The sequence below is a fragment of the Zingiber officinale genome, chromosome 1A (genome assembly GCF_018446385.1).
Source record: "Zingiber officinale cultivar Zhangliang chromosome 1A, Zo_v1.1, whole genome shotgun sequence".
NCBI lineage: Eukaryota > Viridiplantae > Streptophyta > Magnoliopsida > Zingiberales > Zingiberaceae > Zingiber > Zingiber officinale.
Genome location: NC_055987.1, coordinates 187,784,902 through 187,812,291, shown reverse-complemented (window position 1 = coordinate 187,812,291; position 27,390 = coordinate 187,784,902). Strand labels below are relative to the sequence as shown.

At 39.6% G+C, this 27,390-nt stretch overlaps 2 protein-coding genes and 1 long non-coding RNA gene across 3 annotated transcripts; 2 read left to right on the top strand and 1 right to left on the bottom strand.

The window, feature by feature from the left end:
- Positions 1 to 5,921: 5,921 nt before the first annotated feature.
- LOC122008295 (dirigent protein 2-like) lies at positions 5,922 to 6,365 on the top strand. The gene has a single exon (XM_042563997.1). The coding sequence runs from the start codon at positions 5,922 to 5,924 to the stop codon at positions 6,363 to 6,365; it is 444 nt and encodes a 147-aa protein (XP_042419931.1).
- Positions 6,366 to 12,188: 5,823 nt separating this feature from the next.
- Positions 12,189 to 14,510, bottom strand: LOC122013555. The gene is made up of 2 exons (XR_006120590.1): positions 13,592 to 14,510; positions 12,189 to 13,361 (listed from the first exon to the last, which is right to left on the bottom strand). It is a non-coding gene; the product is annotated as an uncharacterized LOC122013555 (long non-coding RNA).
- Positions 14,511 to 26,116: 11,606 nt separating this feature from the next.
- Positions 26,117 to 26,928, top strand: LOC122013545 (dirigent protein 22-like). Its single transcript, XM_042569812.1, has one exon. It carries the CDS (start codon positions 26,230 to 26,232, stop codon positions 26,764 to 26,766), a length of 537 nt encoding a protein of 178 aa, XP_042425746.1. The 5' UTR covers positions 26,117 to 26,229; the 3' UTR covers positions 26,767 to 26,928.
- Positions 26,929 to 27,390: the final 462 nt, after the last annotated feature.

The following is a 27,390-nucleotide window of genomic DNA, read 5'->3' as shown; positions in this document are numbered from 1 at the left end:
CTCTTTCCTCTTATCGGCCGCACGAGACCAACATAAACTGTTAGCCTTATTATTTTTATCTGATTTTGTTTTTATATTTAGTGTAACATAGTACAACTAATCACATAATTAAGATAAAAATAATATTTTTAAAATTCTTAATTCTAATTTACAAAATTAATGAAAAATTTTATAAGAGGCCTTTAGTAAAATAAAAAAATCTCATCCATGCCCATTAAAATAATTAAAATCTTATTTCAATAAAAAAAAGAGTTTAGTAAAATACAAGTACTCATAATATTGATATCGGGCAAAAAAAAAAACAAATAAAAGAGTATTCTTTCTCATTTATTATTAAAATAACATCTCATCCCTAATAGTAAAAAGTGAAATTCGTCATCCCAGTAACTCCACATGGTCACTATCATGGCCATATGTGAGAAAGTAAATCGAAAAGCTGGTCATTGTGGGGTAGGGTATTTTTCTTAACTTTACTGAGATTTTTCCCTTGCCCATTATAGCTATATTTAACTCACAGTAACCAACTCAACCATGATCGGGGGCAAATAATCTCTCATCCAGTTTCAATGATGGTGCAATCGGCATTAGGTCAAGATTGGTTAGATTGACCAAGCTCAAGTTGACTCAAGTTGGGTTTAGATGTCTGATCAACATGTTAGTTGGTCGAGTAAGAGTTAAGTAAGTCAAAGTTAACTAGATATTTGACAAGAAGTGAAAAGTCCAAGTGTGTCATTGTTGACCGAATATTTGACAATCGGAAGTCTAATAAGGAGTTGATATGAGAAAATCCAAGGGAGTCGTGGTTGATCAGACACTTGGTGAGTATAGATGACGAAAGTCGAAGTGGATGACGGTTAATCAGACACTTGAGTTATGCAAAATCGGACACTTGGCATGAGAAGGGAAAATCATGTGAATACCGAAGCTCCAAACCACGTGTACAAGCTCAAGAAAGCACTTTATGGGCTTAAACAAGCACCACGAGCTTGGTACGAAAGGTTGTCAACATATTTACTAGAAAAGGGTTTTGTAAGAGGCCAAATAGACCCAACACTATTTCTGCGTAGAGATGGTGAAAATATTTTTGTAGCCCAAGTGTATGTCGATGATATAATTTGTGGTTCAAATAACAAGGGCTATTTGAATGAATTTATTTCTCACATGGAAAGTGAGTTTGAGATGAGTCTAGTAGGAGAATTGACATTTTTCCTTGGACTTGAAATCAAACAAACTCGAGATGGAATTTATGTCCATCAAACGAAATACACTCAAGAGATGCTCAAAAAATTCAAAATGAGTGACTCTAAGGAAGTATCCACTCCAATGGCGACAAACACTCGTCTTGACAATAATGAGAGTGGGAAACCAGTTGATCTAACGCAATAGAAGCATGATCGGTAGTCTTCTATATCTCACAGCTAGTCGACCGGACATACTTTTTGCTGTGGGCATGTGCGCTAGATATCAAGTTTGTGCCAAGGAATCTCATTTAACTGCAGTTAAGAGAATTCTAAGATATCTCAAGGGCACAATTAGAGTAGGACTGTGGTACCCTCGTACGGAGTCTTTTGATTTGATAGGCTATACCGATTCCGATTATGCTGGATGCAAATTGGATCGGAAAAGCACTAGTGGGGGTTGCCAATTTTTAGGTTCATCATTGAGTAGTTGGTCAAGTCGGAAGCAACATTATTGTGTTGCTCTCTCCATGACCGAGGCTGAATACATTGCCATGGGAGAGAGTGTATCACAATTGTTGTGGATGATTTACACTCTAGAAGATTATGGACTTTCATATAAAGGAGTGCAAGTGTTGTGTGATAACATTAGCACAATAAACCTAACGAAAAATCCAGTCCATTATTCAAGGACCAAACACATTGAAGTGCGTCATCACTTCATTAGAGATCACGTAGCTAGGGGGTCATCACTTCATTAGAGATCACGTAGCTAGGGGAGACATTGCACTCACATATGTTGAGTCAAAGTTAAACCTAGCCGATATTTTCACCAAACCCCTTCCGGAAAATGAATTTAGTCATTTAAGGAGGGAATTGGGAATGTGTTTGGCTCAATAAGTCATTTTGACCACATTATGATCAATAAGGACCGTTAAAATGACAAGAGAAATTGGGAAATTAATTTGGGCAACTTGGGAACATCTCACACAAACTTTAAGGTTTGACAAAATATTTTTGTTTGCTAGAAATGGGGTGAGATGCTAGGATCAACCAAATTATTCAAAATGTATCATGCATCCCTTGAATAATTAGGTTGAAGAGACATAAATTGAGTATGGGGAAGGTCATTACATAATTCATGTGTATTTGGCTCCTAGATCTTACTCATATATTCCAACCAAGGAATCTTGGTTGGACCTGTGTCTAGAAATCGTCTAACCTTGTTGATGTGTTGATTGATACCCTTGATTGATACATTTCTGATTTTGATTGAAAATAGGACAAGTTGGTGAAGAAATTTTGACATATTTTGACAAACTTGTAACTACTCATAGCAAGGATATATTTTGAACCGATAGCCTGAGTCAGATTTACTACCTTGGTTCACTATAGATCATAGTTTCAGCAAACAAACAAAACAAACTTCTCTGGTTTTGAAACCTTGAGATTCAACACATTTGTTATGAAGTATCTGAAACTTTCGAGCCCTAAATAATTCCAAATCATTAGAGCTCATCATTAGGAAATATTCATTGATATCACTGAATATAATCTGTGGGCTCTTCAGATCCTAGGTTCTGAACTTGGAAGTTGTTGAACCAAGTTTCAGAGCTTTCGATACGAATTTCAGAGACTGAAATCACTGATTATCAGTCACTGATCGGTCCAGGGACCGATCAAGATGATATCTGATCGGTCTCTACGACCGATCAGGAGAGTTCCACCTCTCTGTTCGATATCTGATCGGTCCGGGGACCGATCAGGAGGTTCCCTGATCGGTCTCCACGACCGATCAGGAGGCTCTGGCACGCGACCTCTGATCCACCTCTGATCGGTCCGGGGACCGATCAGGAGGTTCCCTGATCGGTCTCCACGACCGATCAGGACACTCCCTGACCGATCAGGACGTTCCCTGATCGGTCAGGATTTCTCCTGATCGGACAGCCGTCCGATCTTATGATCTGATCACCCCCTTTAACTTCCCCCAATCATTCGTTCTCTTATTTCACGTCGAAAACCCTAGCCGAACCACTCCTCAGTCCCGACTCTTCTCTCTATCTTCTCCGAAAGCTTCAAATGGCGCCTAGGTAACTTCCTTTCTCCTCGAAATCTGTTCATTTTTGGCATTTTAGCTTCTTTTCACAGTGTATCTCTGTGTGTTGTCTCGGTTCTCGACTCTGTGGCTCCCGTGGACTCCCATTTGCCCCGACCATGTCCCATTTTTGACCTATTTAGGAAGAAATCAGCCGGTGAGGGTACGTCTAAGTCATCTGCTGAGAAATCCAAGTCCCAGGCACCCTCCCGACCTCAACCTTCCTCTTCTTCAAGATTCCTGAACCGACAGTTTGAACAAGCGTTTCAACAGAGGACATTCAAGCTGCTCCCATGTCGATCTGTGGATCAAAAGTACATGGATGAGTTTTGTCCCTCTGTATCCGAAACCCTGGCACATTACAAACTTGACTCGTTAGTCTACCTAGAAAGGGACATCAACTATGACCTAGTATCTGAATTCTACAACAATCTTCATCAGGGCAGTGATGGTGCTTATAGAACCAGAGTTGCTAAAAGAACTATTGATTTCTCCATCGTAGAATTCTTTGGGTATCTAGGTTGCCGAATGTGTTCAGGAGATCTTTTTTCCATTTATCCTGATTTACCCCATCCTTTACCTTCTCCATTTGATGTCTCACCTGATTCCATCTATGAGTACTTCTTCGGTCATCCTAGACCAGATGGACTGGATGAGTTGGATGTCGAGTTTCCTACTTTTGCGGCTCTGAGACTATCTCTTCCTGACTATATTCTCTTTAAGATAGTCACAAACTGTCTTCTTCCAATCACATCCAAACCTCTAGCAGAGATCCGACCATACCACTGCCTGATGCTTTATGGTTTGCGTCGGCGTCTCGATTTTGATATCATGTCGAGCATCTATTCTTCGATCATCTCATATTCTCAGCCTAGCAGCTCCACTATTTATATGCCTTATGGGCATATAATTACAGATTGGCTCGAGACCCTTCTGATAGATGTGTCTAAGGGTAGGATAGTGAAGATGGTCAGACAGGATTGCAGACTTGGGAAACGGGCATTTTCCAAGTCCGGTATCTTGGGACAGAATGGGGCTGTTCGGTGGAAGGATGGGAGAGGTCTGGGAGAGTTACCACGGGCACTTCCTCGACAGGTTGCTGCTCCTCCTCCTGCTGCTGATGAGGCCGATCCTGATCTGCGCTGGCAGATCGCTGAGCTAGAGAGCCGCTTCGATCAGCACGATGAGCTGCTGTCTGCTGAGCTCCATGGACTGCGTGTTCGGATCGACCAGCGCTACGATGACTTACGCAGTCAGCAGTTGGTGACGCAGCAGCTGCTTCTGGGCTGGATGGCCAACTACCCACCTCCGCAGCATTTCTCGGGCCATCCACCTTCGAGCTCCAGCATGCCGCCTCAGGGTTACGTGCCTCCCGCAGATGATGATGAGGTTCCTCCTGTTGAGGATATTGATTGATACATTCTGTGTGTCACTTTGCCTGTCTGTGTTGGATACTATTTGTTGGATATCTTTGTCTGACCTGGATACTTATGCTACTCATATGTTTTTGCTATTCATTTGTCTATTTCTTGCTTTTCCTTATGCTTCAGTTCATATTAATATGTTGTTCCTATGCCATGATTTGATTGTATCTTATCTCTTTCTTAATGTCATATAATACACTTAGAGGGAACTCTAGGTGCATTAAGAAAAAGACAGTATGGGTTAAGGGGGAGCCTTTTGAGGTTTGTCACCTCATTTGCACCTTTTTCGGTGTTTGACAAAGGGGGAGAGGACACCTAAGTTTAGAGATGTATGAAGACTTGATTTTAGGGGAAAAGATAACGGGAAGGATCTTGATTCCCGTTATTGACTTAGTGGTGTATCCATCTTAGGGGGAGGATCTTGATTCCCCTAAAATTATGAAAATAAGAACATTTCTGATCTAAACTTAAATCGTGTTGTCAAACAACAAAAAGGGGGAGATTGTTGATACAGTCTGACCTGGCTGTTGTTTTGATGTTGACACTGATTTAAGTTTGTATCAGATGTTAATTGAACTCGGATTGATTAATGATCAAGGTTGATCAAGTGGAAGGGAAAAGTCCAAGTTGGAAACTTGGCACGCGAAGTCGGAGAGGGCTCGGTAGCTCGTTCTCCGGACTAAGTCGAGAGGGCCCTGAGCTCTGCCTCCGGACCCGACGGGAGAGGGCTCTGAGTTCGTTCTCCTGACCAGGCCGAGAGGCCCAGCTCGCCTCCGGACCCCGACGAAGTCGGAGAGGGCTTGGTAGCTCGTTCTCCTGACCAGGCCGAGAGGGCCGTAGCTCTGCCTCCGGACCGCACGGGAGAGGGCTCGGTAGCTCGTTCTCCGGACTAGGTCAGAGAGGGCTCGGTAGCTCGTTCTCTGGACCTGACGAAGTCGGAGAGGGCTCGGTAGCTTGTTCTCCGGACTAGGTCAGAGAGGGCTCGGTAGCTCGTTCTCTGGACCGGACGAAGTCGGAGAGGGCTCGGTAGTTTGTTCTCCGGATTAGGTCAGAAAGGGACCTAAGTGGACATTCCATGGTATATTGGATCGGTCGGCAGACCGATCCAGTGACACATAAGACAGTGGATCGGTTGGCAGACCGATCCAGTGAAACTAAGTTTCCATGGATCACTCAGTAGCACACTGAGTGTAATCTGATCTGTCTGTAGACCCCAATGGCTACATGCACCTGCGCTTCTACAACCACGAGAGAATCCTTGGCTCCGGTCCCAGCGCCACTGTCGTCTACGCCGTCCAGCGCCGTGACTCCAACTCTGGGGTTGGCTTCGGTAACGTCATCGTCTACGACAACCTTCTGCGGTCCGGGGTGGAGACAGACTCACCCATCGTCGGTCGAAACATGGGCATGGGAGTGGGCTCGAGCTTGGCCGAGAACTCTGGTCTCACCAATTTCCAGCTGGTGTTCACCGCTGGCAAGTACAGCGGCAGCTCCCTTGCCCTGCAGGGGTTGTTCCCGGTCTCCCCACTCGGGACCGTGTTCGAACGGGCGATCACCGGAGGCACAGGAAAGTTCCGTTTGGCCAGAGGATACCTCTTGACCACGGAAGTTCGTGCTACCAACACGACCCTCACTGGACAACTCGACGCTTATATCACCTTCCGTTGAGACTTGAGATCAACATTTATATATGCAATTATTCTTTTCTACTCATTTATAATTAATTATTTCATAATCCTTGATTTTATGTATAGAAATACATTTATCTTAATAATTAAGTTAAATTGTATTATAAAAGTTCATGATTATTTTGGATGATAAAAAGGTTGAATGGTACATGATTAATTACTTCTGTTTTATCTTCTTCGTGATGAGCAAGTTAAAGATCGGAATCAAATTAAAACTTGAAAAAGTTACATATGAAAGAAAAAAATGGATTATATACAGCCGTTTTACAAAAGAATGTGTTCCGATATTTGGATGGGACAACTCCCACGTAAATACCCTTTTTGACTTTGGCCACGCATGCTGCTACTAGATTCATTTCCATTAGTCTGGTTAGCCTTGTTTCACCTGATGATGTGGATCATATATAATCATTTTATCAAAGAATATGTTCCGAACTAGGGATGTGTCAAATCCTGTGTAAGTTTTTTTTTTTTTTTTTTTTTTTTTTTTTTGTTGATGACTTTGGCCACGCCTGCTACTAGATTCGCTTCCTTTCATCAGGTCGGCCTTGTTTCATCTCGCTTGTCACGTCTCGAAGGAGTTCCTATCAGAAAAAACTTTGGCAGCATCTCCCTTATACTAGTGACAATCTGAAACTCACTACAAAGCTCTCAGGGCTCACAAACATGGGCCAACACGGCCGGAACATATATAATGAAATAAGATAAACATTCCACCCAGTTTATATAATTCAGCCTCCGGCTATCACAACCACGCAATTATAATGGTAAAAACCTGCTCAGCTACAACGAGGAAAACACAACACAATGGACAACATCATATCCGAAGCACGATATAAAATTCAAAGTGCAAAACACATACATCATAAGTATGTAGTTCACTAACAAAGAAACACAAGTCCGATAATATAAAACCACCTCGACACCTAGTGGGGACTACAACAAAAATGTTAAAAGACAACACCCCTACAACAACGGTTTTAGAAGGAAGTGTTGTTAATTTGGTTAAAGACAACAGTTTTTGACAAAACCGTTGTCTTTGAGCTTTCAAAAAAAACAAAAGACAAAAGTTTTGTAAAAACTATTGTCGTTGAGCGACTTTTTGTAAAATCAACAACACATTTTACAACGGTTTTCTAAAACTGTTGTCTTTAAGTTCTTTCTTAGGGGGTCAAAGACAACGGTTTATTAAAACCGTTGTCTTTGACTTTTTTCTTTCGCCGTTTTTTCCCTTCACAGTTTTTGTTGTGGCAATGTTCTGCATTCCCTCCGAAAATTTTTTGGCACCTTATTTTCCCCCTTAGCCTTCCCAAACCCTAAACCCCTCTCATCATACGATCTCCCGACCTTCCTATCGAAACCTTCAGAAGGGGTGAGAGGAGGGATTTTAGGGGCTCCCTCCTCCTCTTTCCCCCTCTGCTCATCGCCATCGCCAGATTCCCGTTCGCACTGCTGTTTCGGTGCCCCCGACTTCACCCTTAGCCCCGGCACGCTGTACGACGTGCTCGACGTCGTCGCTGCCACATCGGGGCTCGAGATCATGGTGGCTTACTGGAGGCTCGCCAGCGCATGCCACCCGGACGCGGTGGTCGCGGCGGACCGGCTGACGAGTTCATGTGGATCCACGCGACCTACGAGACGCTCTCCAACCCGGACAAGCGCACTGAGTATGATCGAGGGGTCCTCGTTGCCGATCGGAGATGGAGGTCGTTCCATTCTTCCTGATCGTCGTATTCCTTCTACGCCGGCCGACGCTAGCCGCGGACATGGGAGATGGACCAGTGCTGGTAACTAACAAGATGCATCAAAGGTGTTTGATTATATGACGATCTCAAATTTTCTACCCCAAATTGCTTTATTGCTGTTCTTTGTACATGTTCACAGATCGAATAATCTTTGATCTCGCCAAACAACCTCTTCCTATTTCAATTTTGTTTTCCCTTTTCCTTAGGTAATCATATTAATCTAAGATTGGAATCAAAACTAAAGAAAACCTTTGACTTCATGTTCTGTTTGCTTTAAAAACAAGAAGTTCTGAGATTTCTTAGATCTCTATTTGATCTGTGAATTGATTAGCAACTCTTTGGTATTTTCAAGAAAGGTTTTTACTCAAGTTGCTACAATTAATTCATAGATGCAAATGGAGGAAGCATTTGATTGTGATGGTTTCGCTTCACCTTCCTTTAGAGGAACGGCTGAACAACTTTGTAACAAATGAATAAGCCTTCTTGTCTCATCTAACCTTAAAAAGTGTACCAGCTTCCTACTTTCCTTGAGTTAGGACATGGAGGCAGTGAGGATGGCAGCAATTATGAGTAAGAACATGGAGGCAGTGAGGATGAGCGAAAGGTATGTCTCACCTAGGTTTTGTTTGGAAAAGTGATTTTTTAAAAAAAAATAATTTTATTAAACATATTTAAAATCATTGGGGTAAGTGACAAGGCTTGCAAAGATGAAATGTGAGTTTTTTCAGGTTGTGTTGTTTCATTATTTGTCAGCATTTTGCAATCAATTGGTTTATAAGAATCTTTGAATTTTTGAACCATATGTAATGAAGCATTATTTTAAGAACTAGGAGAAGCTGCTTTTATATAAATGTGAGTTTGTACAACTTCTGTGTTTCTTCCTTTGGCGATAAGAATTTATTGCTTGGAACTGCAGAATTCTCCTTTTTCTCTTCTTATGTTTGGAACTAATCTTGCTTTCTGAAAACCATTAGTGTTTGTATAATGGTGGTGTATCTGCCTCAAGGTTGGAATTGGTCTTGCTTCCTTCCTTTGAGAAATGGAAATGAAACTTCATATACAATTGAAGTAATTGTTTATGATTATTTTCTGTGACAATAGAGAATTCAATTGTGTTACTTTGCTGATTTTCCTTGCTTAAATGTTGGAAAACCAAAAGGACCATCATATGTGCCCCTTGAGGTTTTTGAGCTCATTCTACTTCACTTTTTTTAAAAAAAATTTGAAAGAACCTTTATTTTTATCCTGACAAATTTGGCAAACTATTCAGTTCTGCTCCTTAGTTTCACTACAAAGATATACCAAATCACTGTCAACATTTAAACAAGCTTCCCTGGTGGAAAAGTCAAGGCTGAAGCCTTATGAATGAATAAGTGTCCTCAGTGAGGTATGTGTCGATCTTTAAAATTGGTTTTGTTGGTATGACATGTATGCTGTTCTTTCATGCTTATCCTTGGATGATAGATAGGCTTTGAGATTCAATAATTATGATGCTCACCCACTCCTACATGTATGTAGCGTTAGCATTGCCACTGCTTTTATTCAAATAGAAGGCATAGTATTGCAACCTCCCCGGGTATGGTTTTATGTTTTGTATTTATATTTTTACGTATTATTTGAGGTTATTTATGACAAAAGCAAATGTTGCAGCTCAGAGTTGGCAATGGAGAGGACTTTATTCCATCAAGGGGGAGATGGAATTTTAACCAAAAGGTGTTTTTTTTTCTTTCAATGAGTTTATTATTGTAGTTAAAATATATACCTCTTTCAGAAATTGATGGAGCCGTCTCAAATCACCCGTTGGGTTGTTGATAATTTTTTAGCTCGACGTGATGTTTCAAACCTCATACATGACATGCGCAAATGCACAAATATGAAGCGCATTGTATGTTTTGACATTACTTTTTTCCCATGGAGTTTTAAATGCAGGTACAATTATTTTTAACCAAATTTGTCATCCTAGGAATTATGACTTCTACATGTGCTCTAATGTTGACATGATTGTAAGCTCTGTGTTTCAAAAGTTGTACTCTATTTAAAGCCTTTACATTTATAAAATTTTAGCATTCTTGGTCGATGTGGATTTTGTTTGGGTGCTTTCTTTTTTACATGTACCTGCTTTGTGAATTACTAGGTATATTTTCAAAATTAAATATCAATGTTCTTGACAGGAACTTGCTTTGTGGATTAAATTCTACCATTTGTCTAAATAAATTCAATATTTCAAGAGCTATAAGTAATTCAAGTTTTTCTTATATTGGTTTTTGTAATTTCATAGGGTACAACCCAACCCACTCATTACCATGTGCTAATGGATGAGAATGGATTTATTACTGATTTCCTGCAGGAGCTTGTTCATTCCCTTTCTCATGTGTAAGTACTTGTTTATATATACGTAACTAATATTTTAGTTCTCCAATGATTAATATTGTAATTGAGATATCCTATTCTATGTCCAAATGTACAAATATAAGAGGAGTACAACTGCGATATCTGTGGGTAAGTTGGGCAGTGCTCTTAAGTTTTTTCGTGATTTGTGCCATACCTTATAAATTGTTAGGACCCCTGTATTGAAAAATCTGGATTGTGGTTTCATTTGAAGGTTTGACTATTCTTTCCAAGTTAAACTTGTGAAAATTTTAGGTTAACTAGAGTCCATCCAATCCTACCAGACAAGATTAGTGACTGGTTCCAGTTTTAACCTGCTGAAGTGAATTGTCCAAGATTTTGAAACTTGTCTCCTTTGATCATAAATAACTTGCATGTTTTTACAAGATCTAATAAACATTTCTTTTATTTATATGATTGTTTTTACAAGATCTAATGATTTTTTTTCTATAATTGTAGATTGTGCCTTGTCCATTGTTAGCACTTGCAATTTAATTGGAAGTTGTTTCGGTGTTGCCCTACATAAGGTCAACGACTGATGCAAAACATAAAGGTAAAATTATCATATCTTTGCATATTCATAAATAAAATATGTTGTCTTTTAACATTTTAGCTTCTGTTGTGTTTTTTGTTTTTTTAACTCATGTAGTTCAATGAAATAATGGGTCAAGCTTCTGAATCCAGGTTCGGTCTGGAGAAGGACCATAGTGAGTACTTAACCAAATACCAAAGGTTTCATTGATTCAAATGAAACTTGAGGGACTAAATTTAAGTATTCAAACCTCTATCATGATCATGGATATTGGCTAAGTCTCAACTTATTAGGAGGTAAGAAATGACCCCTCTTTCTTCTTTAGAAATCTAGCACATCATATTAATATTTTTTTTCTTCTTTTCATCCTGAAGGAAAGTAATCTCCAGGACGTTTATTTTCAGAAAAGGGATAAAGCTGGGTTTGCAAGCTAAGTCTATGAAGTTTTGTATGCAGAAAAAGGACCAGTACGTGAAGATTGTTGCACATCCTGATCACTTGATCTATTCAGAAACAGATAAGTTAATTTGCATGGTTGTGGTTTGATAAACTTAATTTTGTGGTTGTCATGAACTTATGGTCATGTTTGGATAGCTTAGCTTGTAGTAATTGTAGAAGTTTATAAACTTAACTTAAGTGAATGTACATATATGTTGTACCAGTTTTTGGTTGAGACAAGATGTATAAAACGCAACTGAATGAATATATGTTGACAATGGTTTTGTGAATGTATATATGTTGTACATGTTTGTGTGCAAAAAAATTATTTTATCTATTCGTGATGCATTTTCTAATCAACATAGACAACATTTTTTTAACCGTTGTGAAAAGTATGCAAAGACAATGGTTTAAAACTAAATTTGGAAGAAAGACAACAGTGTATTTGTTGTCAAAAGCATATCTGCGATCAAAATTATTGCAAAACTGGCAATTACAACAGTTTTATATGTTGCAGAACTGTTGTCATTGGTATTAAAAGACAACGCTTTAAATCCGTTGCATGACTGTTGTCTAATGTGATCAAAGACAACTGTTTTAAACCGTTGTCTTTTACTGCACATTTAACAACACTGCCAATTACAACGGTTTTAAAGAGCCTACGATAACGGTTTTTAACCGTTGTCTTTTAATATTTTTGTTGTATTGGGGACTAACGACTGACCCTCCTGACGACTTCAACCTGAAATAGAAAAATAAAACCACGGGGTGAGTCCAAGAACTCAGCGGATACCAAGCTAACATGAATAATACAATATAACCGATAATAATAAATATGCAGTACAGTTTCCTGGAAAATAACTGAAAATGCAAAACTGAAAGATAAGAGAAACTGTACTCACCAAGGTCTCCTATCCTGACATAAAAGTCGTCAGACCAAACCCATCATGTCTCCTGTATGCATGTCAATCATATGCAACTACAGAAATGCAGCATCAAATATGCAGCAATCACAAGCAATAAATGCAATTCATGCATATGATGCAAAATGTCCTGGTCACCTCTGATGTCAGTCAGTCATCTCACACATGATGATGAGACAGAGTGGGTAGGGTTGTGACAACTGTCCACTCTGTCATCACTATTCCTGAGTGACCGAGTGGGCAGGACGCTGTCGGAGTACACCTATCCTGTTACCCCAAACAGAGTGGGGGAGCTCAATGCTCTCATCTCCCTGAGACATTCCAGAGGAGGGATCCCTATCCTGCAACCACGCTGCATCACCGTTACCCATGAGCGGGCCAACGGAGCTCTTGACAAAGCAACCTGCTGCAAGACACCCTATATGATATACCATTAACCCATGAGTGGTTAAGTGTGCAGATCCATGTAACTGAAGTGATGTGCTCAACAATAATAGAGCCGACAATCGCTCAGCATGCAATCATGCAAAATGATGCATGTCACTAAGCATGTAAATCCTGACACCTCCATAATATATACCAAAAGGTAAAGAAATCCAGCAAGGATCTAAGTATCATGAAACTAGGTACACATGTCAGATATATCTAGTAACTAGTCTTGAACACAGTAAGACAATGTATGTCACTACTTATATAATAATAGGTACACATGGCAAGAACAAAAGAATATAAGTCTAAATGCATACAGATAATAACAAACAAAAGCATGCTATAGGTATCAAATAGTGGCATACCCAAAACAAAGATAAACATAATTATTACTAGTGGTTATAACCTACTATGCATATCAAAATGACATTATAAAAAAAGATAAGTCAAGGTACCCGCCTAAAAAATGGAGATCGTATCCGAAAGATTCCACGTCATGACTCTCGTCTCGAATCAAAGTCCTGCAAATCATGATATACAGATTTAGCTAATTACATATAAATTAATTATCTAAATCAAATCCCCAACTAAATCTAATTCATCGATCAACTAGGGTTAGCTCCATTAACCCTAATCATTCCATCATAAACCCAATCATTGCCACTTTCCCTTCCATTTCAGATTCTTACATGATTCAAAACCCTAACAGGAAATCTAGCATTCAATATCCATAACCTACATATTGCATTACCTTTGCAGCTCGTAGCTTGGCTCCTTCTCCAGCAATCGATGATTCATAGCTAGAGAGACTCACTGTCAAAATAGAAGTCAGGGCTAGCTGAAGCTACTAACCTCCAAATCAAATCCCCCTAGGAAAACTGAGTATCAATAATTCTCTGAATTTATCGACTAAGTTAAATGAATTAACTCAAGTGTTGAGAAAATCAACAGTGTCGGCAAGGTGGATTGTGGCGTACTGCATGCAGCATGGAAGAAAGAAGCGATGGCTAACCAGATCGGTTAGGGCACCGTCAGGGTGAAGAGAAAGGCATCCAGTGTCATCAGCAAACTCGTGGCAACCAACAGTGATGCGTCTATGGTGCTCGCGTGAGGAACAGAGGATGCGGCTGGAAGATCGGTTTACTAGCAGCGTCTCAAGCCTCCGATGATGATCGGAGCGAACCAACCCCCCCCCCCCCCCCCCCTCCCTCTTTTCCCTAATTTTCCCTAAGTGTGCTGGTGGATCACATCCATGATGAGGAAAAGAGAAGACAGATCATGGGGACCGTCGCACAATGGTTGTCGTTGTGCACAAGAGCTGCTCGGTAGGGGAGGTGGCGCGAGAATAGCTAGGGCAGAGGGCAAAGGTAGCTCGGCGTCGGTGATCGGCGGTGGCTACCGGCACCGTGGTTGGATGCGACGATGCCGACTGCGACTAAGGCAGAGACGCAAAGCGGAAAAAAAAGAAGAGGATCGGGGCGGAGGCGAAAGGAAAGAGTCGAGCCGGCGCAAATGAGAGGAGGAAGGGTTTTTGTACGCGTCAGGAAGGAGAAACGTCGCGAGAGGGGAAGGTGATCGGGTTCGGGGAAGAGGAGAAGGCTTCGGCGAGCAAGGAGATGGAGCGGCTGCTTGGTTCGGGAAGAATGAAGAGGAAACGGAAGAGGAATGAGGGAATAAAGGAAATAAGAAAATGGAAATTAACTTAGGTATCTTAATTAAACCTAAGGTTGATTTCTCAATCAACTCCCTCTTTATTGGTATTCAAAAAAGACTTTTCCCAAGCCTATAAGTTCATCTCCTTAAACTCGTCATATGAGCTCCAAAAAATTCTTAAAAATTTCTAAAAATTCTCTTACGGTTATTCGTCCTTTTTCGATATTTTACATCGCTGAGCACCCTCCTTCCTTTTTGAAAAAGATTTACCCGAGGTTAAGGGTGGACCAAAGAGCACCTTAGCATGGTCTTTCTAACACTCAAGACAGACTCGAAAAAGAGAACAAAGTAGTAGAATGAAGAAGAGTAGTCAAAATGTGGATGTTATGAATTGGGCATACCTTTTCCATTGGAACGATTAACCTATTAAAAGAGAAAGAGAAGAAAATGCATTCCTTCTATCTTGGTGGCTAGCTCCTTGCCTTCATGTGACGTCTTTATTTCAGGTCGTGATATCATTTCTAGCGATGATGGTATAACTCCAGCCCTTCATAACTATTGTAATTGGTGCCTCCTTGCTTTACCTTCATTTGTAACTAACACCTTTTCCTACACCTGTATAACCATCGCTCGTTTATAGAGCCTGCCCTTAACATCTATTCCATAAACGATGCACCTCCCTTTGTTGAACTCGGTCATCCCGCATTTGTCAATTGTCCCATAGGTGCATCCTAATGGCTCAGACTTGACCTTATCAAACTCGACCGAAAAGCCTAAAATACTACCAACCCCTTATGAATGTTGTCGAGCTCTCGATGAGTGCTACCGAACTCTTAATGAGTATAGTCGAGCTTCCGCTGGGCCCGACTTGTTCTAAACATAATTTTGGGATTCTAACTAACTCAAATCTTCATTGACCGAGACAGAGGTGTACCATGTGGAACCCATATTGACCAAGTGAAGAAGATATTACGTGGAGTCTAGGTTACCTAAGTTAAGGTACGCCAACCAAGATGCCTCAACTCACCTCCCTATCTGAATCTATTAACTGCAAGTTTTTCAGAGGTCATAAACATGATTTTTTAATAGTAAGAAGGTTTTTTTTTTTATCGATTTTGTTGGGACAAGAGATTAAGGAGATAAGTTAAACTTCTTTGAATTAAATATTTTGCACACATACACATTGTGCTTTTCATCCTGCTTTAGAGCCATAACATTTAAATGTTGAAATTAATAAGGTTTACCCTTCAACAATCCTAACAATTAATCTTTATGGTTTCATCATTGATGATGAAAATTGTGAGACTATAATAGCCGAAAAGCAATTGAAATGTAGGTATTACTAATCAAGAAGTTTGGACTTTTTCAGCTTAACACAATCTCTTAGTTTAAAATGGATAATAATGTGAAATGATAAAAATATATTATCTTTATTGATATTCTAATTGATATTCATAAAAATATAATCTTTTTTTTTCATTAATATTCATGAAAAGATGAATGAAAGTTTATGGCCTTAAAAATGTGAAAAAAAAAATATGCATGAAGATTACATTAACATGTTAAAGATAGAATTGAGGTCATCTGTAATTTTAAGCTTAAAATTAGTCATCAACTTTCTCAAAGATATAAAGTGATTTTCGTAATTAGTTATTTTATCTAATAATAAGCAAGAAATGTTTCCAATTAAAAGTTAAAATTTTAACTTTATACAATGATACACTGTAACTACTCTGCGTTAGTTTTAATGTGGTAAATAAAGTTAATTAGGTCATATATATTTGATCCTTGTGTCTAAGTGTGCAGAAGTTTAGAAACACAAGAAATCGAGCAGAAGACATAGCTAGTAAGAAGGATGACACGGGAAGGGAGTCAACACGCTCATTGCATCTGAGGGGCAAGGTGCTACGAAAGAGTACACTGATAGACGAGAAGGACATGTGGAATGTTAGAGCGACGAGAAGTCGAGAGGAAGGTTGCTCGAGGAGAAGGCCGAGTTGGGTTCAGGTGAACTCAACTCTGGAAGGCTTGAGGATCACCCAAGCAACCGGAAACGAAGCTTGCGACCGGAGAAGGAGTCGGACGGTCAGCACAAGGCTGACCGATCAGGGCGCCTGGACCAATTGGTCAGGGCACTCGGATGGGCCTTAATCCAGGCGCCCAGACCTGCTGGTTAGGGCAGCCGGATCAGCCTCGACCCGATCGCGTGGACAAGATGGTCCAAGCGCCCGGACCACTAAGGTGCCCAGGGGGCGCCTCATCACAGTGGATTGCTTTTTGAGACGCTTAGAGAGGGTCTAGCCGCCTGGACATGAAAAACTTCATCTTCCAGCGGTTGCGCAAAGCCGTTGCGTGGAGATAAAATTTGTCACCCGTAGGGTGCCCAGAGAGGGTTCAGGCTCTCGGACTGTACCATGTCAGCAACAAATAAAATTCATTAGAGGGCTATAAATAGAGTTTTGGTCTGAGTAATTTAACACAATAGACTCTGTAATTTTTATTGTTTCGAACTTCTATACTCTCAATGTTGTAAAAGGCTTCTCCGCCTTCAACGAAGGAGAACTTTCTACTAGTGCTTTCACTACCTTGGATTAGCAACCTTTCTGATTGCAAACCAAGAAACTCAGAGTTTTTTCTCTTACTTTTTTATGTCATTACTTTTGATTAACTAATGTGTGTTGGTGCAGCGGGGCCGACAAGAGGGAAGGGGTGAATTGCCTGAAAAAAAATACACTCCTCAAAACTTTCAACTCAAAAATAATAGCAACAATAAAATAAAATAGAATAATAGAAAAGAAAGAAGACTCGGCGTTTTGACTTGGTTACAACCAAGAAGGTTGTAAATCCAAGGCGTTTGAAAAAGCGCACTAGAAAAGTCTCCTTCTCTGAAGGCGGAGAAGCCTTTTTACACACTAGAAACTCAAACAGTAACTAACATTTTAAACAAAAAGGTTGCAATAAAAGAATTTGCAACACTAAGAAAATTTTTTTTACAAAAATATTAACTCCTTTAAAACTCCCCTTAAACTTGTACCTATCTCTCCCCCTTTGATCACATCAAAAAAAAAATGGGGTAATAAGATAAAAAATTTCTAAGTAAAAGTTCAAGTTTTTAAAATACATCATTTTCAAAATAATTTCTAACAAATTTTTTTTTAAAGTTTTTGCAAACATAAATATTTTTGAGAATTAGTAAAGAAAAATTTAAGCAAGAAAAAATTTCTAATAAAAAATTCTAACTTAGGCAATTGGAAAAATATTTTAAAGCATTATTTAATTTCAATGGTTTATCAGTAAGTTAATTAAACATTTTATTTCAATATATTAGCTTCCAGGCAGTGGCAAGGCACTAGGCCTTCTTGGTTATTGGAGCAACAGACACTTTCTTAGACAAAGTCTCAAAAGAAATTAACTGTTTAATTTTTCTTGCTAAAAGCGTTAACTTAAAAATTAAACTAGAAAATATTTTGGAACCCAGTATAGGTTCGTTCCTACTGGATTAATCAAGAACTTAGGGGGTACATAACTTTTGGGAACTTTTCTAAGTTGTCCCTGATGTTTTCTAATATACCAATTCAATTTTCCATAAATTCTAATTTTTTATTTTGAAAATTTATTTAAGCATGCATTATTTTTCAATTTCAATTTTCAATTTTTCATTTTCTGATTTTAGATTATCGTACATCTCAAGAGGGCATGCTTTAGCTAAGTTTAATTTTAACTCGTTGTTTTCCTTTTCTAATTTAACTAAATCTTTAGTGAGCACTTTAATAAACTGAAAAGACTGCTTGGGAGTTAGAGAACGTACCTTATTTACCTCTATTTCTGATGCTCCCCCTTCATCGCAACTTTCTTCTTCTGATGATCCTTCCCCTTCATCTATGCTCATCTCCGAGCTGGTTTCTTCAAAAATTTGATGGTTGGCCATCAGTGCTACTCCTGAAAATGCTTCGACTTCTGATTCCAAGGATGACGATTCATCCCATGTAGCCTTCAGACTTTTGCGCTTTGAGGACGTTGGCCATTGAGACTTCTCCTTGTCCCTTCTCTTTAGTTTTGGACAGTCATCCTTGATGTACCCTTCCTCATTATAGTTGTAGCATCGGACTGTCCTTCTGTTGCGTTGATACTTGCTCGACTATGATTTAAATTTATTAGTTTTAATAAACTTATTTAATTTTCTTACCAATAGCGTCGCTTCAATTTCATCGATCGATGCTTCGGAGTTGGGATCGTCCATCTTGGCTTGTAGAGCAATAGGGAAGTGAAAAGTATGAGTTTCTGGACGCCATCGCTCCACTAGAGCAGTAATAAGACCATGATCGAGTTGGATATATCCACACCGACTGACACCCTCAAACCCAGCTTCTTGTATGTGATGCATTACACGCTCTGGTATATTATCAACATGTCTCAAAAAACTACTATCACATCTTCTTACTTTAAGTGGACCATCCTTGATTTTCCCATAAAATAGATCCGAAGATCTATGCTCTTTGTGTAAGAATAACAAGTCTAGTATCAATGGGCCTGGATTTAAATTATAAACTGGAGGTGATGTCATTTTAAACACCCTGTAAATTTTAAAAATTAAATAAACGGAATTTAATTTATTCACAGCAGCATAAAGAACTGACATTAAAGAAACAATATTTGTAACAAATAAATAAATAAAGACCAAAGTACAAAGTCTTATATCACAGCAACACCATAAAATAGACTATAAATAAAGTTGTACAAGGATTCAAATCCCAAATAACATAAATATATTTGACTTACTGAGATACAATACAAAATACTAATTCTCATCACATGATATTCACTTACTGAGATACATTATATTAAAAAAACATCAACTATCGACTTCATTATCAACCCTGGGGTGTGTATTTGACAATTTCTCCCGTTGTGGTCAGTTTCATGACACCTTCCACATCTACGAGATTCATCAGGGTGCCTCAGATCCATCTCATTTTGTATTCGACTTTCACGTCTCCTACACCACCCATTATTGATCAATCTTGAGTAATCTGCTTGAATCTCCCATCTTGGATTTGTCCAATAATCCTTATGACGAATAGGATAAAAATTGCAAGAATATTGTGCCATGTAAGTCTTTGTGGTGTGAACTTCATCCACAAGGTCAATAGCATTATCCCCTCTATGTCGGTAAATAGCAATTGCATGTGAACATGGAAATCTATGTATTTGCCACTGTCCACATGTGCAAGCTTTTTCATAGTAAAAAACTGTGTGTACATGACCACCTTTACCATTCAATTGTCTTGTTGTTACAATATTGTACACTCCATCTACATAGTTAACTCATCAATGTGATGTCCTTGTGCATGTCTTTCAGCCTCCATGAGTTTACTCCAATGATGTAGCAGGAGGGTTGTATTACAATGATGGGCTACCTGTTTATACCTTTGAAAAAGTTAAACAGTTCTATGAAATGACAAATCAATGCATGCCTTAATTGACAACAATCTATCCTCTCACAAAACATTGTTCAAATTCTCAGAAGTGTTTATTGTGAGACATCCCCATCGATGGTTATCATCGTAAGCAAGACTCCACCGCCTTATGTCAATATCTCTCAAATATTGTCATGCCACTGGATCAAGTGCCCTAATTTATCTCCTAAATCTGTTGAATTCCCGTCTTTGAGTAGTATACTGCCAATAGCCCAACAATAATGTTTTAAAGTGACATTCTTAAATTTTGTCATGAAATTACTTCGAATATGTCGAAGGCAAAATCTATGATATGCAATTGGTTCTTTCCATTCCTCAAAATTTGACATAGCATGAATAAAACCATGGTGTCTATCAGAAATAACACATAATTGTCTATCTTATGCCACATAATACTTGAATTGTTCAAACAACCAAGACCAACTAGCTATAGTCTCTCATCTACTATAGCATAAGCAACAAGTAATATACGATTGTCTGCATCCTTAGAAACAGCTATAAGTATCTTTCTCTTATAAGCCCCTCGTAAATGTGTACCATCAACACCGATAACCGGCCTACACATGTGGAATGCATCAATTGCTGGTCCAAATGCCCAAAATATATATTTGAAGACTTTCACATTTTCAGTGCTACTTGGGTGATGATACCACTTAGCAATAGTAGTCGGATTAGAATGCTCTAAGGTTGCAATATACAAAGGTATCTCAGTGAAATTACTTTCCCAATTTCCATAAACAATCTCTATGGCTTTTTTTCCTCTCATGCCATGCCTTCTTGTATGAAACATCAACATGCAATGACTGTTTAATATCAGCCTGGACATTTTTTACAGGATATCCAAGATTCACCTCGATTTGATAGATAATGTAAGACGCAATAATAGCTGAAGTCAAATATCTATTATTATTGTCACTAATGGAGCCAAGACAATTGTGCATATTTACCCATTGAGTGATTTGCCACATCTTATGCGTCTTCTTATGAACTGCACAAATACACCAAAGATACAATGACCTATAATTCTCAGACCCACTATTAGAATCTATGTCTGACAGCACCACTTTGCATTTTGCAACCCATGTGTTGATTATGCTTTCAACTACCTTAAACTCCCGATTTTGACTGATAGACCATAATGTCTCGGCTTTCCGCAGTTGAGACTTGCTGTCAAATAGCATTCCTAGCCGAATTTGATTTTTTGATTCACTCCAAATATCAATATGAACATTATCTTCTCAATCTACATTGTCATCGTCATTTTCGTCCCCTATATCATTCATGAAGTGCATCACCCTTTCATTATATGATGGAATCTCACCACGATTAAAATGAGTATCACAATCACCTTCATCAGGAGAGTCATCATCCATAGGAATGCTCAAAATGCCCCCACCAACTTTAGAAGATTGAGAATGAAAATATTCATTGCTCTGTGCCTCATCATCCAACTGCACCTCCGGTGGAAATGGATAAGGAGTCATGGTCATACATTGGAGATTCTACATGAGGGAGCTTAACAAAATCTTGAGATGGTAACGGAGGACCCATATTGATGTTTTCACTTGTAGTCATCTGAATTCTAGGTACAAATATAAAACTTGGTACATAATTCAGTTCATCAGATCCATTAGAAGATTCAACATGAGACATTGATCCCATAATGTTATTAAGAAGCGCAACCATGCTCGTGTGTTTGGTTGGCAATAATGTTTTCTGTTGGATCAAACTTTGCGGAATTTCTTCCATCTCAACATAGATGTCAGCCCAAAAATCTGTAACTGTCTGGGCCAAATAGAATAAAATTCTTAATGACTTATCATTCATAATAAGGGTGGATCTAGATTTCCCATTTTGTTTATAATCCAAGATGATATTCGGCTTAAAATATTTTCTGTCCACACCAACTTGTTGACAAATGTCATCTATTAACTCGTTGTAACTCAATTTATGTTCAATCACTATGGTAGCGTTAGAGATAGACTGGCCATGCTTAATTGAACCATTCTCATATTCAATCTTAGCTCCCCAAAACAAGCTCACAGGAATTGGACGTTCTAAAAAAGTCATACTAATAAGCCAAACAACCCTAATTACATGGTATATGCAATACATCAGTATATTACCTTATGAACTATTATTTAAAAAAAAGAAAGATTTTTAAGGCCATAAAAGTCACTGTTGTTAAGCTGGAGAACAGTTTGATGTCGGCGAATTCGACGAGAATCGGGTCTTAATATTCGTAGTTGGGCCTTGCCTTCTAATACTTCGCAACGAGTTGGACTTGCCTTCTAATCCTTCGCAATGAGGCATTCCAGCGTGGCCTGATCGGACAGCTCCTGGGGCGGGCATCCACGAGATCGTGAGAAGAAGAAGAAGAAGAAGAAGAAGAAGAAGAAGAAGAAGAAGAAGAAGAAGAAGGCGACGATTTAAGGTTTAGACGCTTCGACGTGGCATGATAAGATAGCTCATGGGGCAGGCGGGCACCGCGAGAAGGAGGAGGAGGAGGTGTAGGCAGCGGTTAAGGGTTTAGACGCTCTGGCATGGCTTGATCGTGGGTGGACAAGCACTGTGATAAAAAAAGGAGGAGGAGAGGCGGCGGCAGCAACACTTTAGGGTTTGGCGTGTATATGAGACGTGAGAGTAATTGCATAAGAAATACTTTCTATCAATATTCATGAAAATTAAATAAATAATAAGTTAAAGCTTTCGTATTTAAGAAATGTGAAAGCTGTCAAATTTTTTTTAAAAAAAAACAATTTGGAACGTCTACTATTTCCATCTAGTTTCGCATTTGCAAAATGCGAAACTTAATAAAGTTTTGCATTTTGCAAATGTGAAACGCGCAGAGAGGTAACTTCTCCAGAAATAAACACATTCTTCTCCAATTTTAAATAATTGGTATATTTTAAGAATTTTTCCCAACAACTACATACGAGCTACTGGGCGCACATTTGAGCCTCCGACTGCGCCCGGTTCCTGCTGCAACTCTACTGTGAAGCTGATGAGCCCAACAATAGCTCCGAGGAGTTCCGATCATGCCCGACAGACAAACATCAACATGAAATATCTCATTTCAATACCTAAAGATTGTTGGTAACATTATTTTTCTGTACTTAATCTTTATAAAAGGGAAAGTCCAGTTTGTTGCACTTGACATCATTCTTTTGTACTCGATTCTCTCTTCCGGAGGTACCGGAAGAGATTTTTAGTAGATTACCCATCGATAGGTCCACGAGACCTGGGCCTTGGAGTAGGAATCGCTGAAGGCTCCGAACCAAGTAAAAACCACTTGTATTCTCTTGTGTCTTGGTTCGTGCTTTCTTATTTTCGTTTTCCGATGCGTTCTCGAGTTTTTAAAAACTAAAAAAGAAGTGTTTTGAAAATCACGTGATTCACCCCCCTCTCACGTGTGTTACAATCCAACATGAGGTACTGCGGAAGAGTACATCGACGGATGAGAACGAAGTACATGATGTTCGAGGGACGAGAAGCTGGGAGGAAGACCGCTCAAGGAGAAGGCCGAAGTTGGGTTTGGATGAGCTCAACTCTAGAAGGTCGGAGGATCACCCAAGCAACCGGAGACGAAGCAAGCGATTAGAGAAAGCACCGGACGGTCATCACGAGGTTGACCGATCCGAGCGCCCAGACCGCCCGGGCGCCCAAACAAGATGGTCCAAGCTCTCGGACTAGCAAAGTGCCCAGCAGTCGCCTAATCACAGTGGATCACTTTTTGTGTCCACGTCAGCAATAGTCCGAGCGCTCAGAGAGAGTCTAGCCACCCGAACATGCAAAACTTCATCTTCCAGCCATTGCACGAAGCCTGCTCGAGGAGAAGACTGGAGTTGGATTTGGGTGAGTTCAACTCTAGAAGGTCGGAGGATCAGCCAAGAGACCGGAGACAAAGCAAGCGACCGAAGAAGGCACCGGACGGTCATCACGAGGTTGACCGATCCGAGTGCACGGACTATCCAAACGCCCAAACAAGATGGTCCAGGCACTCAGACAACCAAGGTGCCCAGCGGACGCCTCGTCACAATGGATCACTTTTCGGATCCACGTCAGCAACGGTCCGAGTGCCCGGAAAGGGTCTAGTCGCCCGGACATGCAAAACTTCATCTTCCAGCCGTTGCACGAAGTCGTTGCGTGGAGACCCAGAGAGGGTTTAGGCGCCCGGACTGTGCCACATCAGCAACGGATAAATTTCACTAGAAGTTATAAATAGAGCTCTGGTCTTAATAGTTCAATACAGCACACTCTATAATATTTATTATTTCAAACTTCTATACTCTCAACACTATAAGAGGCTTCTCCGCCTTCAACAAATGAGAACTTTTTACTAGAGCTTTAACTGTCTTGGATTAGCAACTTTTCTGGTTGTAAACCAAGTAAACTCATAGTTTTCTCATAATATTTATGTCATTACTTTTGATTAACTAATGTGTGTTTGTTTTTACTAAATAGAAAGTAAAAGAAAATGTTTTATTTTATTTCAAGGTAATTCACCTCTCTCTTACTAGCCGCACGGGACCAACATAAATTGTTAGCCTTATTATTTTTATCTGGATTTTGTTTTTATATTTAGTGTAACATAGTACAACTAATCACATAGTTAAGAAAATACAATTACTCATAATTTTGTTATCAGGCAAAAAAAAACACACAAAACTATATTCTTTCTGATTTATTATTAAAATAACATCTCATCCCTTTAGGAAAAAGTAAAATTCGTCTTCCACCTTCCCTATGGCCCCACATGATCAGTCATATGTGATCAGGAGGTAAATCGGGAAGCTGGCCATTGCATGGAAGGATATTTTTCTTAACTTTGTTGAGATTCAACCCCTACCCATTATAGCAATATTTATCTCAGAGTAGCCAACTCAACCATGACTCGTGGGCAAATAATATCTCATCCAGTTTCAATGTTGGTGCCATCGACATCGGGTCAAGATTAATTAGACTGACTAAGCTCAAGTTGACTCAAATTAGATTTAGATGTTTGATCAATAGTTGGTTGAGTTAGAGTTAAGTAAATCAAGGTTAACCAGATATTTGACAAGAAGTGAAAAGTCCAATTGAGTCATTGTTGACCGAATATTTGGCAATCGGAAGTCCAATAAGGAGTTGATATGAGAAAATCCAACGAGATTGTGGTTGATTAGACACTTGGTGATCATAGATGATGAAAGTTTAAGTAGGTGACGGTTGACCGGACACTTGGGTTATGAAGAATCAGACACTTGGCATGAGAAGCGAAAACCAAGTAAGTCAAGTTTGACAGGATACTTGCAATGTGGATAAAAGCCCTAAATGGCCGAAGAGACTAGATGTCAGGCAAATATGGAAAGTCCTACCAGGTCACAAAACACTGGATGTTATAGTGAGTGCAGATGTCCAAACATGTCAAGAAAAACTAGATGTTTAGCATATGAGAAGTTTTGATACATCAAGGGTGATCGGATGCTTAACGCATGAAGTCCAGACTTATTAGGGTTGACCAAATGTTGCACAAACAAAATCTTTGTAGGTTGACGTTAATTGAATATCAGACAAGACGAGAATTCATCTTTGGTAAAATTGAAATAATAGTATTAATTGATTGATGGACTGTAAACCTTGAAATTAGGATTTTAGGTGTTTTATGGTTTGTTATAGTAATTATTACAGTAACATTTGGGTTATTATAGTAACTAATTTTTGAATCCTCCTGGTTCAAGATTGTAACCTTGTTTGGTAAGCAGTGCTACATCAATAATAGTCAAAACATGTATCATGTATGTATTACTAATGAAGAATTTTGAGTATTTTATAAATGGATAATAACTGATAGACAAAACTAGCGGATAGATCTAAAAAATTTTAAATTATTTTACACGAACACAGTTTTTAAAGAAGAGTTGACATCAATATAGAGGGCCGGGGCAACAACGCGTCCGGGTCTGAATAAGAGAGAGAAAGAGACGGAAAGGGCTGCTAAATCAACTCATCGTTCAAAAGATCTTATTGGTTGACCAAATTAAATAATCATTTGGTGACTGATTCAATTCTGTATATCCACAACGACGCGCTGGTCTTTTGTTTCAATATCAGACGAGGCAACTTACAAGAGACGGCGACGACCTGCTACCTTCAAGTATTAAGTATCGACTCCGTCCCTGAGTGCATTACTATAAATAGAGCCCTGCAACTCCGCAATATTCAAACACATCTCATCATTCCTTCCTTCCTTTACAATTTGTTACTGCATCTCTGTAAAATGGCAGCCTCCTCAGTCATTCCTTCCTTGCTCCTCTTCCTCTTCGTAGCTGCCGCTGCCACTGCCGCTGCCTCCTCCAACCCCTATGGCTACATGCACCTGCGCTTCTACAACCACGAGAGAATCCTTGGTTCCGGTCCCAGCGCCACTGTCGTCTACGCCGTCCAGCGCCGTGACTCCAACTCTGGGGCTGGTTTTGGTAACGTCATCGTTTACGACAACCTTCTGCGGTCCGGGGTGGAGACAGACTCACCTATCGTCGGCAGAAACCAGGGCATGGGAGTGGGCTCGAGCTTGGCCGAGAATTCTGGCCTCACCAATTTCCAGCTGGTGTTCACCGCCGGCAAGTACAACGGCAGCTCCCTCGCCCTGCAGGGGTTGTTCCCGGTCGCCCCGCTCGGGACCGTGTTCGAACGGGCGATCACCGGAGGCACAGGAAAGTTCCGTTTGGCCAGAGGATACCTCTTGACCACGGAAGTTCGTGCTACCAACACCACCCTCACTGGACAACTCGATGCTTATATCACCTTCCGTTGAGACTTGGGATCAGCATTTATATATGCAGTTTATTCTTTTCTACTCATTTATAATTATTTCATAACCTTTCATCTTAATAATTAAGCTAAATTGTATTATAAAAGATCGTGATTGTTTTGGGTGATCAAAAAAGTTGGTACATGATTAATTAGTTCTGTTTTATCTTTTCATACTGAGCAAATTAAAAACAGCAACCAAATTAAAACTTGAAGAGTTAAATATGAAGGAAAAATGGAACATATAAAACCATTTTACAAAAGAATGTGTTCCGGTCTAAGGATGGGTCAACTCTACGTAAGTTCCTTTTTTTTTACTTTGGCCACGCTTGTTGCAACTAGAGTAGCTTCTTTCATCTGTGTCGGCCTTGTTTCATCCATTTGTTTTGCATTTATCAATTGTCCAATGGGTGCATCCTATGACTCAGACTTAACCTTATCGGCCTCAGCCGAAAAGCCCAAAATACTACCGACTCCTTATGAACGTTGTCGAGCTCTTCATAAGTATTATCGAACTTTCAATGAGTATTGTCAAGCTCCCACTGGCCCGACCTGCTCTAAACATAATTTTGGATTTCTAACTAACTCAAATCCATGTTGACCGAGGCATAGGTGCACCGTGTGGAAC